We start from the raw sequence: 13,242 nt of genomic DNA, 5'->3' as shown, positions 1-13,242 counted from the left end.
TTTTTACTGTACCAATTTTAAAATTTTTTGTAAGGTAGAACTTTACATCGGGATGCACCTTAAAGACATACACATTATGACTACCTAACTTGGGGTACCTCGCACATTAAAGCACCTACTCTATTATCGAATGGAACTAATATAGAATCCTTTTCCACCAATTAAATATGACAAGACTTCAAGTATGGTTATCCTCTCACTCTCGACTGTATGATTGATGATTACGTGGCAAACTTTTGAGTAACGATATGAATGACACAATTCACAGTTGAGTTGACCTGTCCTTCCCAAGAATAATATCATCCAAATTTGAATTAGCATCCCAACAGCTCACTTGTATCTCGATTTTAATTTTGAAATTTCATGAATGAAACTTGTCTTTCAAACCACCCTTGACATGATTCGCAGGGGATTATCTTATTCTAAAACGATCACTTTCATTGGATCATCACTCCATTACTCTCTTTCATTGTATAATTTATTTACATATCATAAACTATAGCGCAACTTGAATGTGTAGATAACATATTGGACTGTTGATCTGTCCTAACTTTGATGTCTAAAGGACAGTTGATCATCTTTATATAAACTTCAGCATTTCATTAATGGTGCAGCACACAAGTATTGGCTCAAAATTTGCTGGTATCAATCCAAAAAAAAAAAACACACACACACACACACACACAGATTTTCATTGAAGTTATCCAGGAAATGTCATCTTCAACTGAAGTGGAGCAAAAAGATGATCACTTTGAAGAGCTCTTCCAGAGGTTGCAACCAAAGAAGCCTGTAGCAGGGAGCCTGCTGGCTAATTACCAAGGCGTTTGGTTTGGTGCAGATTTACTTCAAGCTACATTAACCTTTCAAAAGCACTTCAAAGCCATTGACTCAGACATTATTTTGGCCACCATGCCGAAATCAGGAACCACATGGCTTAAAGCCCTCACCTTCAGTATTGTTAACCGTAACAATCATTCAGTTGATGAGAGCCCTTTGCTCTTCTCCAACCCTCATCATCTGGTCCCTTTTCTCGAGATGTATCTGTACAAAGATGGTAATATTCCTGATATAGATGCTATGCCATGCCCGCGAATCCTTGCGACTCACCTACCTTATCAATTCCTTCCAAGCACCATTTTGGATTGTTCCAACTGTCGAATCATCTACCTTTGCCGAAACCCTTTGGATGTATTCACCTCTATCCTGCACTTTGTGCGGCAAAATCGTTCTGCATCAAGGCCATTGGAGTCTGTTGATGTACCTTTTGAAACATTTTGTCAGGGTATATACCCTTATGGTCCATTCTGGGACCATTGTTTGGGATATTGGAATGCAAGCTTGAAGGACCCTCAGAAAGTGTTGTTTTTGAAGTATGAGGATTTTAAGAAAAATATCACTTGCTCCGTGAAGAAGATAGCTGACTTTTTAGGTCATCCATTTTCAGCTGAGGAAGAGGAAGCAGGTTTGGTTGAAGAGATAGCAATGCTTTGTAGCTTCGAAAATCTTCAGAATTTGAACTGTAACAAGGAGGGGGAGATACAAACTGTTTTTAGAGCTAAGCATAGTTCCTTTTTCAGGAAAGGAGAAGTCGGTGATTGGGTGAATTTGGTACCACCATCCATGGCCAACCGACTCGAAAAACTGATGCAAGAAAAGTTTGGTGAATCAGGGTTGACACTGGATATCCATGGCAATTCTGTCGGCCGAAGATGAATGTTGGATGGGACGGATCCATGTTTCAACAGTTTTTCCTCAAAAAACAAAGAAAACAAAATAAAAGGCCTAATTCAGTTACGTTCAAATTGTTTGTTGCTTATTGTTGTGTAAGTGTGTGTTTGTATTAATTACTTTTCATTAAGTTATTGTAAGACCAAAATTATCAGTTTTGGAACATGTTAGTATATATCTGTGCAAATGCGCGTTTCCCAGGGCTTACTAAAATAGTTTATCACTTAATAAAAGGGTACTACTATCGGTAAACAAAATTTTGCGCACAATTCTATGAGCAAAATCATTATTTGATTGGTTGAGACCCCAAAAATCTCCCATGCTGGAAAATTTTTTTTAAATCATTATTCGATTGGTCCTCTCTCTAGGGTAGGAATAGTGGCCCCCACTTCTTCTAGACTTTTTCAATTTACGTAGAATTCAAACACAATTTACAAAACCATCTCCAGACTAGAAACCGCAACAAGACTTGATACTTTTTTCAAGTTTTCTAAAATGAGAAGAGCACTACCAGCATACAAGAGTTTGAGTACAATTCTAAGAGAAAATCATTATCTCCATTTGAAGAAGTAAGAAAAAGAGTTAAACGGCTCAAAGTGGGAGTGAAATTTTTTATTGTACTCTAAATTGCTCAATTCCTTAGTTTGGAAAAGGCAATGCAAGTAATCTCAATTGGTCCACAAACTTTGTCATAAGTTAAAATTCTTCCCACATCGAGCCACTAACTAGCGTCTATTATCGTTCCTCTAACTCCTATGCCTTGCTGCCTGATATGGGTAGTACGGCATATAATAATAATAATACTAATAATAATAATAATTACTCCTATCAATTTTTACTATAATAATTTTAAAATTTTTTGTAAGGTAGAACTTTACATCGAGATGCACATTAAAGACATACATATCATGATTATCTAACCTGTGGTACCTCACACATTAAAGCACCTACTCTATTTTCTGTAGACAGCTATGATCCAATGGAATTAATATAGAATCCTTTTCCACCAATTAAATATGACAAGACTTCAAGTATGGTTACCCTCTCACTCTCATCGACCGTATGATTGATGATTACATTGCAAACTTTTGAGTAACTATATGTGATAAAGTGGAGGGTAGGGAGTGATAGAGTAGAGAAAAGAGAAAATGAAAAGAATGTTGTATTAGATAAAATTATGTATGTCTACAAGTACATGAGGTGCCTTATATAGATATGGTAAGATATGATAAATGTAATGGTTGTGGTAGTTGGTAGATGTTGTAAATACATGTAGTTAGTAGATGGTTGAATACACTAGATACAAGATAGAAAACTCAAAAAATATGAGTTAGTTAGTAGCTATATTTACATTTAACATCCCCCTCAAACTCAAGGTGATAAAGTGGAAACCAAAACTTGAGTTTGGAAATGAAAATATGAAACTGTCCTGTGAATGGCATTTTGTGAAACAATCCGCAATTTGGTCTGCAGACACCATAGGTACCAAAGAAAGAGTTTGTTACATAAGATGGTGCTGAACGAAATGGCAGTCAATCTCTATGTGTTTCATCCTTTCGTGGAAGACGTCATTATGAGCGATTTGATCAGCACTCTTATTATTACAATAGATAGGAGTACTGGTAGAGAATGGAACACCTATGTCATGAAGGAGCCAGCTCAACCATAGAAGCTCAGTAGCAGTATCAGCAAGGGCACAATACTTCGACTTTGAGCTAAATCGAGAAACAACTAATTGCTTCTTGTTTTGCCAAGAGATAAGGGAAGCTCCAAGAAAGAAACAGTAACCTGTTGTAGAATAACGGTCAGTAGGATCACCAACCAATCAACATCAGAATATGCTCGTAACTCTAGAGAAGAAAATGAGGAAAAATGCAATCCATGATAGATGGTTCCTTTCACATAGTCCATGATTCGAAGAACTGCAGCATAGTGAGTGGAATGTGGACTTGACATGAATTGGCTCACCAAGTGTACAGCATAAGCTATATCTAATCGAGTAACAGTTAAGTAGACTAGACTCCCAACTGACTGACTATACCAAGTAGGGTCACTTAGAAATTCTCCATCATTTGGACGTAACTTGATATTAGTTTCAAGTGAAGTGTCAGCAGTTTTGGAATATGTTATACCAGCACGAGAGAGAAGATTTGATGCATACTTTGTTTGGGATAAATAGTGGCCTATAAAAGGACTTGGAAACCTCAAGACCAAGAAAGTATGAGACTGTTCCCAAATTCTTCATCTCAAATTGTGTGCTAAGACATTCCTTTAAGGTTTGAATTCCTACTCTATCGTCACCAATGATCAGCATATCATCCACATAGAGAAGAAGCAGAATAATTCCGGATGAAAAGTTTTTTATGAATAATAGGAAATCACATGAACTACTGGAAAAGCCAAGTTTTCCAAGGGTGCCGCTAAATTTTGAATACCAAACTCGAGGAGTTTGTTTAAGACCATAGAGTGCTTTCTTTAGGTGACAGACTTTGTTTGGAAGATGATCATAGCCAGGAGAAGGAGACGTGTATACTTCGTCAGAAAGATCACCATTGAGAAAAGTATTTTTGACATCCATTTGAAAAATATCCTATTGACAAACGACAACAACAGCAGGCAAGGATCTTACAGATGTGAAACGGGCCATAGTAGCAAAAGTTTCTTCATAATCAATTCCATATTCTTGGGTGAATCATTTAGCAACCAATATTAGCTTCGTAGCGTTCGACGGAGCCATCAGAATGAATCTTGATTTTGTACACCCATTTGTATCCAACTCCAGACTTTCCTAGAGGTAGATCAACCAATTTCCATGTATGTGTTTGAGTGAGAGCCTGCAATTCCTTAGCCATTGCTTTCTGCCAAATGAGATTAGAATAAACCTCTCCATATGTTTAAGACTCATATAGGATAGTAAAGGCAGGATAATAATGGTAATCTCTTAAATTAGATGGAGCAACTCTTACTCTAGCTAACCGACAAGAAGAGGAAGATAAAGGTGGTGATGATAAAGATTCTACAAAATTTACAACCTGATCGGTATGGTTAGAAGGGTTATTAGGAGGGTCGGCAGATGAGTTGTCAAGACCTGCATCAGATGGCTTTTCTTCTGAAAATAGATTTATAAGATTATTAGTAAAAAAAAATGTGGAGAATTAGATGAGATATGAAATGTAGACATATTTGAAAAAGATTTATGATCCGAAAAGAGAACATGACAAGAGACTCCAAGACATTTAGCTAGAGGATCATAACATCTGTACCCCTTGTGTTGAATTCCATAACTTGAAAAACAACAAAGTCGGAATCGAGGTTTAAGTTTTGTTCGTTCATGTGGTTGAAGTAGAATGAAACAAGCACAACCAAAAACTTTGAGAACTTGATAATCTAAACGTGTGCCATATAAACGCTCATAGGGAGACTGATTTTGAATAGTTGGAGAAGAGACTCGATTTATGGTATAAACAGCTGTGAGGGTAGCTTCTCCCCAAAAAGGCTCATGGACATTAGTAGAGATTAACAGTGCCCACACAGTGTCTAAGATATGCTAATATTTTCTTTCAACATGACCATTTTGTTGAGATGTACCTGGACAAGACTTTTGAGGAACAATACCATCCTCATTAAGAATAGTAATAAAGGAGAAGTCTATGTATTCTGCTGCATTATCAGAACGAAAAATTCTTATTGCATTTGAAAATTGAGTGCAGATCATATTTCAAAATTGTTGATAAATGCGCAAGAACTCAAACCTCTATTCCATTAAATAAATCCAGGTAAAGCAGGAATAGTCATTAACAAATATAACAAAGTATCGAGATCCTCCCATTATAAGAGTAGGAGCGGGTCCCCATATATCAGAATGAATAATATCAAAAGGTTTAGAAAAATTGGATTCATTTAAATTGAAAGGCAAAGCATCTTGTTTTCCTACTTGACACGAAATACAATCAAAACACTCATCTTGAACAGGACCAGAAAAACCATGAGACATTAATTCACGGATACGAGATATAGACACATGACCTAAACGAGAATGTCATAATTGTAAAGATGTAGAATGACTATTTAGAACAGCAACACTTGCAGTAGCAAGAAGATTCAAAGAAGTTAACTCAAACAACTGACCCACTTTACGATCCATCCCAACTTGCTTGCCAATCTATAGATCCTGGATTAGACAGCCATATTTTAAAAAATTTAAACTTAGATAAAGATCACATAACTGACCAACAGACAATAGATTAAATGATAAATTAGAAACAAAATAAGTATTTTCGATGGTAATGTCAAGGGTGGAAACAATGCCTATATGACTAACTTCTAATGACAGGCCATTAGCAGTATGAACAATTAATGAATGAAAAATTGATATTTTGGATCTAAAAAATGTAGTATTAGGTGTTTTGTAATTAAAGCAACCAGAATCTATGAGTCAAAATGAACTACATGGTGTGGCAGAAAGAACAGATGAAGAGGCAATCTATCGACAAGATAGAACTTGGTTAATGGCGGTCTCTAAATTTGCAACAGTCAATGATGCATGGTGTACTGTGGTACTTGGATTAGAAACTCCATTTGATTGGACAGCTACCACAAGTTTGTACCCATCTCGATGTAAAGTTGTTTGGCATTTGCGGCATTCATCTATTCTGTGTCCCCATAATTTGCAGTGGGTACACTATTTCTTAGATTTTTTAGATTTTTCTCTTTTAAATTGTTGGGCTTGTGATTTTGAAACGTAGCCATTACAATTTCAGTAGTTTTAGGATTCATGCTATGAAAACGAGTTTCTTCTGAGATCAATTCATTTAAAACTAATCGAAATGTAGACAAAGGATAATGGTGTCAAAAATTTACTCGTGTAGGCTCATAGTCATTATGTAAAGCCATTAGAAATTGAACTAATCTCATGTTGTCTCTATATTTGATAAAAAAAATTTAGCATCTTCAGCACATCGCCATTTAGGTTCAGAGACAGCCAACTATTCCTAAAGATTATTCATATGAGAGTGGAAAGAATCAACAGACTGACCTGACTCTTGACGAAACTATTGTATTTTAGTGGCAAGTTGATACTCATGAGCCAAATTGGCTGTGGTACACCTTTATGTCAAAAAATTCCAAACTTCTTTTGTAGTGTTAAAACTATGGAAAAGGCACTAATGGAGGGAGTAGAACTATTGATTAGCCAAGGCATGATTTTGTGATTGATACTATCCCATTCTTCCAATCTATCAGCATATTTATCAAAAGATTCTTCCTTTTCTTGAGTAGGCTTGACACGCTCCCCTATGATGACTCGCCATAGTTTACAGCCTTTAAGAAAGCTTGGCATCCATAATTCATAATTAGCACCATCTAAAACAATGGTGGTAGGATGCGAGCCATCAAAATCAGGATTAGATGCCATTTGGATAAAGTGTTGACCTAGTAATGTTGTAGCACTTGATTGAATGATGTCTTGGCGCTAACTGGGTGTGAGAGGCACCGAGATGATTGTTGTATTAGATCAAAATTTATGATGGGAAAAAAGACAAAGAAAATTAATAAATCAGGCCCCAAGTTGGAGCTATGATACCATGATGAAGTGGAGAGTAGAGAGTGATAGTGTAGAGAGAAGAGAAAATGAAAAGAATGTTATATTAGATAAAATTGTGTGTGTCTACAAATATATGAGGTGCCTTATATAGATATGGTAAAATATGATAAATGTAATGGTTGTGGTAGCTATTAGATGTTGTAAATACATGTGATTAGTGGACGGTAGAATACACTAATATAAGATAGAAAACTCAAGACATATGAGTTAGTAGCTATATTTACATTTAACAATATGAATGACACAGTTCACAGTTGAGTTGACCTGTCCTTCCCAAGAATAATATCATCTAAATTTGAATTAGCATCCCAGCAATTCACTTGTATCTCGATTTTAATTTTGAAATTTCATGAATAAAACTTGTCTTTCAAACCACCCTTAACATGATTCTTAGGGGATTATCTTATTCTAAAACGATCACTTTCATTGGATCATCACTCCATCACTCTCTTTCATTGCATAATTTATTTACATATCATAAACTATAGCGCAACTTGAATGTGTAGATAACATATTGGACTGTTGATCTATCCAAACTTGGATGTCTAGATAATATATTAACGGACAGTTGATCATCTTTATATAAACTTCAGAATTTCATTAATGGTGCAGCACATCAGCATTGGCTCAAAATTTGCTGGTATCAATCCAAAAAATAAAAAACACACACACACACAGATTTTCATTGAAGTTGTCCAGGAAATGTCATCTTCAACTGAAGTGGAGCAAAAAGACGATCACTTTGAAGAGCTCTTCCAGAGGTTGCAACCAAAGAAGCCTGTAGCAGGGGGCCTGGTGGCTAATTACCAAGGCGTTTGGTTTGATGCAGATTTATTTCAAGCTACATTAACCTTTCAAAAGCACTTCAAAGCCATTGACTCTGACATTATTTTGGCCACCATGCCGAAATCAGGAACCACATGGATTAAAGCCCTCACCTTCAGTATTGTTAACCGCAACAATCATTCAGTTGATGAGAGCCCTTTGCTCTTCTCCAACCCTCATTATCTCGTCCCTTTCTTCGAGATATATCTGTACAAGGATGGTAATATTCCCGATATAGACTCTATGCCTTGCCCACGAATCCTCGCTACTCAACTGCCTTATCAATTCCTTCCTAGCAGCATCTTGGATTGTTCCAACTGTCGAATCATCTACCTTTGCCGAAACCCTTTGGATGTGTTCACTTCAGTGTTGCAATCATGGTTCAAAGTCCCGGTCGCGGCCTGGACCGTTTCACATTGGTTTCGGCATATTAGTCGCGGTCTCGGCGAGATGCGAATTTTTAAAATATTTAATATTCTAAAAATTATTAAAAAATATGATAAACAAAACTAATTAAAAAATTAGTCTCCTGAGGTAGTGGGTTCTAACTTTAGGCCTAGTAGCAGCTGCCCTGCTTGGGGGTTCAGTCCCACATCGGGGTTGTTAGGGGGTTTGGGTAGTATATTAGTCTCCTGAGGAACCACAAGAATTGCCGGCTTTTGTGGTTTTCTCGGGGTTTCGGGTAGTATTCTAACCAAAAAGTTTTAACTTGCTTGGTAATTAAAAAATTAACAAAAATAATAAAAATTCGAATTGACTCGGGATGATTCAGAGTGATTCGGTGTAATTCGGCCGTTTCAACCCTTCATGGTGACGTTTCGACGAGTCAAGTATTTCGGAATTGTATCGTTGCAGTATCGTATTGGGAAGGTCCGAGATGGTGACGACTCGGCCGAGTCGTCTCGGAATCGGCCGAGTCTTTGAATCTGTTAGGAAATTGGCTTAAATTCTTTTAGGTAGATTTCTTATCTTGTGTGGAAGTAACTAGTCTCCTAATTGGTTCTTGTTACTTGAAGCAGTAGCCAAGAAGTATTCTATTTAGTTTAGGAAATAGTATTGGTTTCCAATTGTTATTTGGTTTTTTGGCAGTAATGTTCCCTATAAATAGATGGGTTGGCATACCACACAAGTAGACACACAAGGAGACACAAGGGGCATCATGTAGCCTTATACATGGGGTGTGAGAGAGGGTTCTTGGGAGATGAGAGATGGTATACAAGGGTTGGGTTTGGGTTCAAATTGTATTCTTGTATAGGATTTTTCTCTCATAATAAAGAACAGGTTTCTCTCCGTGGATGTAGGCTCAATGGTGGAGTCGAACCACGTTAAATATTGTGTGTCGTTTATCTTTCATGCTTGTAGCTTATTTCTATTAAATTGTTGTGTACTTGATATCTCAATAGTTGTTTATTCCGCGCTTGGATCCTAACAAGTGGTATCAGAGCCTGGTTGCGAGACTGGGCAATAGAGCAAGGTTCATGGTTGGATCCTAGTTAATTATTGAGATCAAGTGGATTGGTAGCTGTTACTAATTGAACAATTTAATGGGTGGTATCCTTGTTTCAATGGCTTAACAAAAGTATTGATGGTGAAGGATGAAAAGTCGAAAAGCATGGAGATGCTTGATGGTGAATCTAAGCAGGTGATTCAAGGGTCAAGGAAAAGGTGGAGTTCAATGTTGATTTTGGACGTGAATCGTTGGAGGCTTTCTCACACCTCCAACGGTTGATACTTCATCCCGGTGGATTTTAGATTTTGGTTATGTTTTTTGGGTGGTGTGGCACGTGTCCCAAAGAAACAAGGAGATCTAATTTCTATGCGCCAGGAGACTCTGATAGGTATGAGTTTTTCGTTTTAGGTGGAGTCTTGGAAATCACACGTGGCGAGACAGTCCTGAGGATGGGAAGAAGTATGGTGATTTTACCACTTGGTTGCCTCAATGGTTAGGGTTAGAGCTCACAGAAGGGGATCCCAAATTACAAGTGGTGGTGAGAAGAAATCCTGCAAAGGGAGATGGTGAATTGAGGCACCTTCTCACGAGTCAACTGGAGGTTGGACTCGGGGCAACTACACATGTTCATTTGTCGATTGAATCAATTTGGTGTCAGGGCTGTATTGATTCGGGTGTGTAGTTTGGTACCATATTATTTGGTAGTTGAAGGCAAATGGTTGCTAAAAGAAATTTTCGCCAAGGTGGAGATTTGTTAGGAAATTGGCTTAATTTCTTTTAGGTAGATTTCCTGTTTTGTGTGAAAGTAACTAGATTCCTAATTGGTTTTAGTTACTTGAAGCAGTAGCCAAGAAGTATCCTATTTAGTTTAGGAAATAGTATTGGTTTCCAATTGTTATTTGGTTTTTTGGCAGTAATGTTCCCTATAAATAGATGGGTTGGCATACCACACAAGTAGACACACAAGGAGACACAAGGGGCATCATGTAGCCTTATACATGGGGTGTGAGAGAGGGTTCTTGGGAGATGAGAGATTGTATACAAGGGTTGGGTTTGGGTTCAAATTGTATTCTTGTATAGGATTTTTCTCTCATAATAAAGAACAGGTTTCTCTCCGTGGATGTAGGCTCAATGGTGGAGTCGAACCACGTTAAATATTGTGTGTCGTTTATCTTTCATGCTTGTAGCTTATTTCTATTAAATTGTTGTGTACTTGATATCTCAATAGTTGTTTATTCCGCGCTTGGATCCTAACAGAATCATGGTTGCAATTCTTGCTGCAAAATGGTCATATTTCAAGCCCATCGATGTCTATTGATGTCTTTTTGAAGAGTTTTGTCAGGGCATACACCCGTATGGTCCATTTTGGGACCATAGTTTGGGATATTGGGATGCAAGCTTGAAAAACCTTCAAAAAGTGTTCTTTTTGAAGTATGAGGATCTAAAAAAGGATATCAATAGCTCCGTGAAGAAGATAGCTGACTTTTTAGGATATCCATTTTCAGCTGAGGAAGAGGAAGCCGGTTTGGTTGAAGAGATAGCAATGCTCTGCAGCTTTGAAAATCTTAAGAATTTGGATTGTAACAAGGAGGGGGAGATAAACGCCGCTTTAGATAGCTGACATGAAATTAACTTTTCGTAACACTCCAGGCTGGATTCTAGCACATGAAATGTTGAATATCCGTAAAATGATATCTTCAACTGAAGTGGAGCAAAAAAAAATGATCACTTTAAAGAGTTTTTCCAGAGGTTGCAACCAAAGAAGCTTGGAACAGGGGAGCTGCTGGCTAAGTACGCAAGCATTTGGTTTGGTGCAGATTTACTTCAAGCTACATTAACCTTTCAAAAGCACTTCGAAGCCAATGACTCTGACATTATTTTGGCCACCGTGCCGAAACAAGGCACCACATGGCTTAAAGCCCTCGCCTTCAGTATTGTTAACCGCAACAATCATTCAGTTGATGAGAGCCCTTTGCTCTTCTCCAACCCTCATCATCTCGTCCCTTTTCTCGAGACGTATCTGTACAAAGATGGTAATACCGCGAATCCTACTGACTCACGTACCTCATCAATTCCTTCCAAGCAGCATCTTGGATTGTTCCAATTGTCCAATCATCAACCTGTGCGGAAACCCTTTGGATGTATTCACCTCCGCGTTGCACTTTGTGCTGCAAAATCATTTTAGTTCAAGGCCTTCAATGTCTATTGATGTACCTTTCGAAAATTTTTGTCCGGGCATAGACCCGTATGGTCCATTATGGGACCATTGTTTGGGATATTGGGATGCAAGCTTGAAGAACCCTCAAAAAGTGTTGTTTTGACGTATGAGGATTTGAAAAAGGATATAAATAGCTCCATGAAGAAGATAGCTGACTTTTTAGGATATCCATTTTCAGCTGAGGAAGAGGAAGCAGGTTTGGTTGAAGAGATAGCAATGCTTTGTAGCTTCAAAAATCTTAAGAATTTGGACTGTAACAAGGAGGGGGTGATACACACTTCTCTTAGAGCTAAGCACAGTTCTTTTTTCAGGAAGGCAGAAGTTGGCGATTGGGTAAATGTACTAACTCCTTCCATGGCCAACCGACTTGAAAAATTGTTTCAAGAAAAGTTTGGGGAATCAGGGTTGGCACTGGAAGTCACTGGCAAACAGATCATTATTCGTGTTTCATGTGAGATTTCTCATTAGATTGTCAAGCATGTTTCATGTGGATATCTCTCTCCTCTCTGGACGAGCTCAGCAAATCCTGATCAACAGTTCAAAAACAAGCAAACAAAAGAGAAGACCTATAACCTTTATCTTCAACTATTTGTTGCTTATTGCTGTGTATTGATATATACATTAGTTACTTTCATTCAGTTGTTGTATGACCAAAAATATTATGTTTTTTACCATAAATGTATCATATATGTGTGCGCATGCAACTTTTCTTGGGGATTAAACAGTTTACCATATCTTTGCCATTTTCACTCGATTCGCTCACTTCCTTGCTTTTTCAAAGGCGAACTGATAAATATGCTTATGTAATCAGGCTCAAAATGTTGCCTGATTGTAGTATTCTTCTCATATGAAACCACCAGAAAAAAAAGGACGAAAGAAAAGACTTGGGACTCAAATCTCATATTGGATTTTAGTCAGAAGAACTTTTTGTAAATTCTTTTGTGTGTTGTTTTTGATCACTGATGATGAAGTGTATTGTGGTTTTCCTATTTAGAGTTTTTGTTTACCTGAACTATAGGTTAATTAGGGCCTTGTTTGGAACCCAAGTTTTTGGCTTGGTAGTGACGGAATCCACCATTACTTGAGGGGACTATGTTGTCTGCATTTCTTGGTGACATGAGTTTCAGTGCTTTGTTGAGGTGCCTTCCTAAGCTCATCAAATGGATTAGGGGCCTTGCTGTCTGGTTCTTAACAAAAGTATCTTTATCAATGCAATTCTATGTTGATAAATCAATATTCAATGTGATAATGAATATTGTTGTATGCAAAGAGATTAAGAGTAATGACATTTTCAGAATCTCTTTCCTATACCAACTTTTCTTGCCAACCCTGGATTGTTAAAGTTGTGAACATGGAAAAATAAATGGTTCGATGTTTTTCATTTAGTAATTGAAGGGGCTACAGAGCATCCGGGCTGGA

General features: G+C 37.5%; 2 protein-coding genes across 2 annotated transcripts; both read left to right on the top strand.

Annotated features, from left to right (window-relative positions):
* The first annotated feature begins 638 nt into the window (after positions 1 to 638).
* On the top strand, positions 639 to 1,869 carry LOC113781595 (cytosolic sulfotransferase 15-like). Its single transcript, XM_027327557.1, has one exon. The coding sequence runs from the start codon at positions 712 to 714 to the stop codon at positions 1,711 to 1,713; it is 1,002 nt and encodes a 333-aa protein (XP_027183358.1). The 5' UTR covers positions 639 to 711; the 3' UTR covers positions 1,714 to 1,869.
* Positions 1,870 to 8,032: 6,163 nt separating this feature from the next.
* LOC113780129 (cytosolic sulfotransferase 15-like) lies at positions 8,033 to 9,115 on the top strand. Its single transcript, XM_027325945.1, has 2 exons — positions 8,033 to 8,535; positions 9,112 to 9,115. The coding sequence occupies exons 1-2, from the start codon at positions 8,033 to 8,035 to the stop codon at positions 9,113 to 9,115; spliced, it is 507 nt and encodes a 168-aa protein (XP_027181746.1).
* The last annotated feature ends 4,127 nt before the right edge of the window (positions 9,116 to 13,242 follow it).

This window comes from Coffea eugenioides, chromosome 8 (assembly GCF_003713205.1).
Source record: "Coffea eugenioides isolate CCC68of chromosome 8, Ceug_1.0, whole genome shotgun sequence".
Lineage (NCBI taxonomy): Eukaryota > Viridiplantae > Streptophyta > Magnoliopsida > Gentianales > Rubiaceae > Coffea > Coffea eugenioides.
Note: the sequence above shows the minus strand (reverse complement) of the source record. Positions and strands in the feature narration are given on the sequence as shown.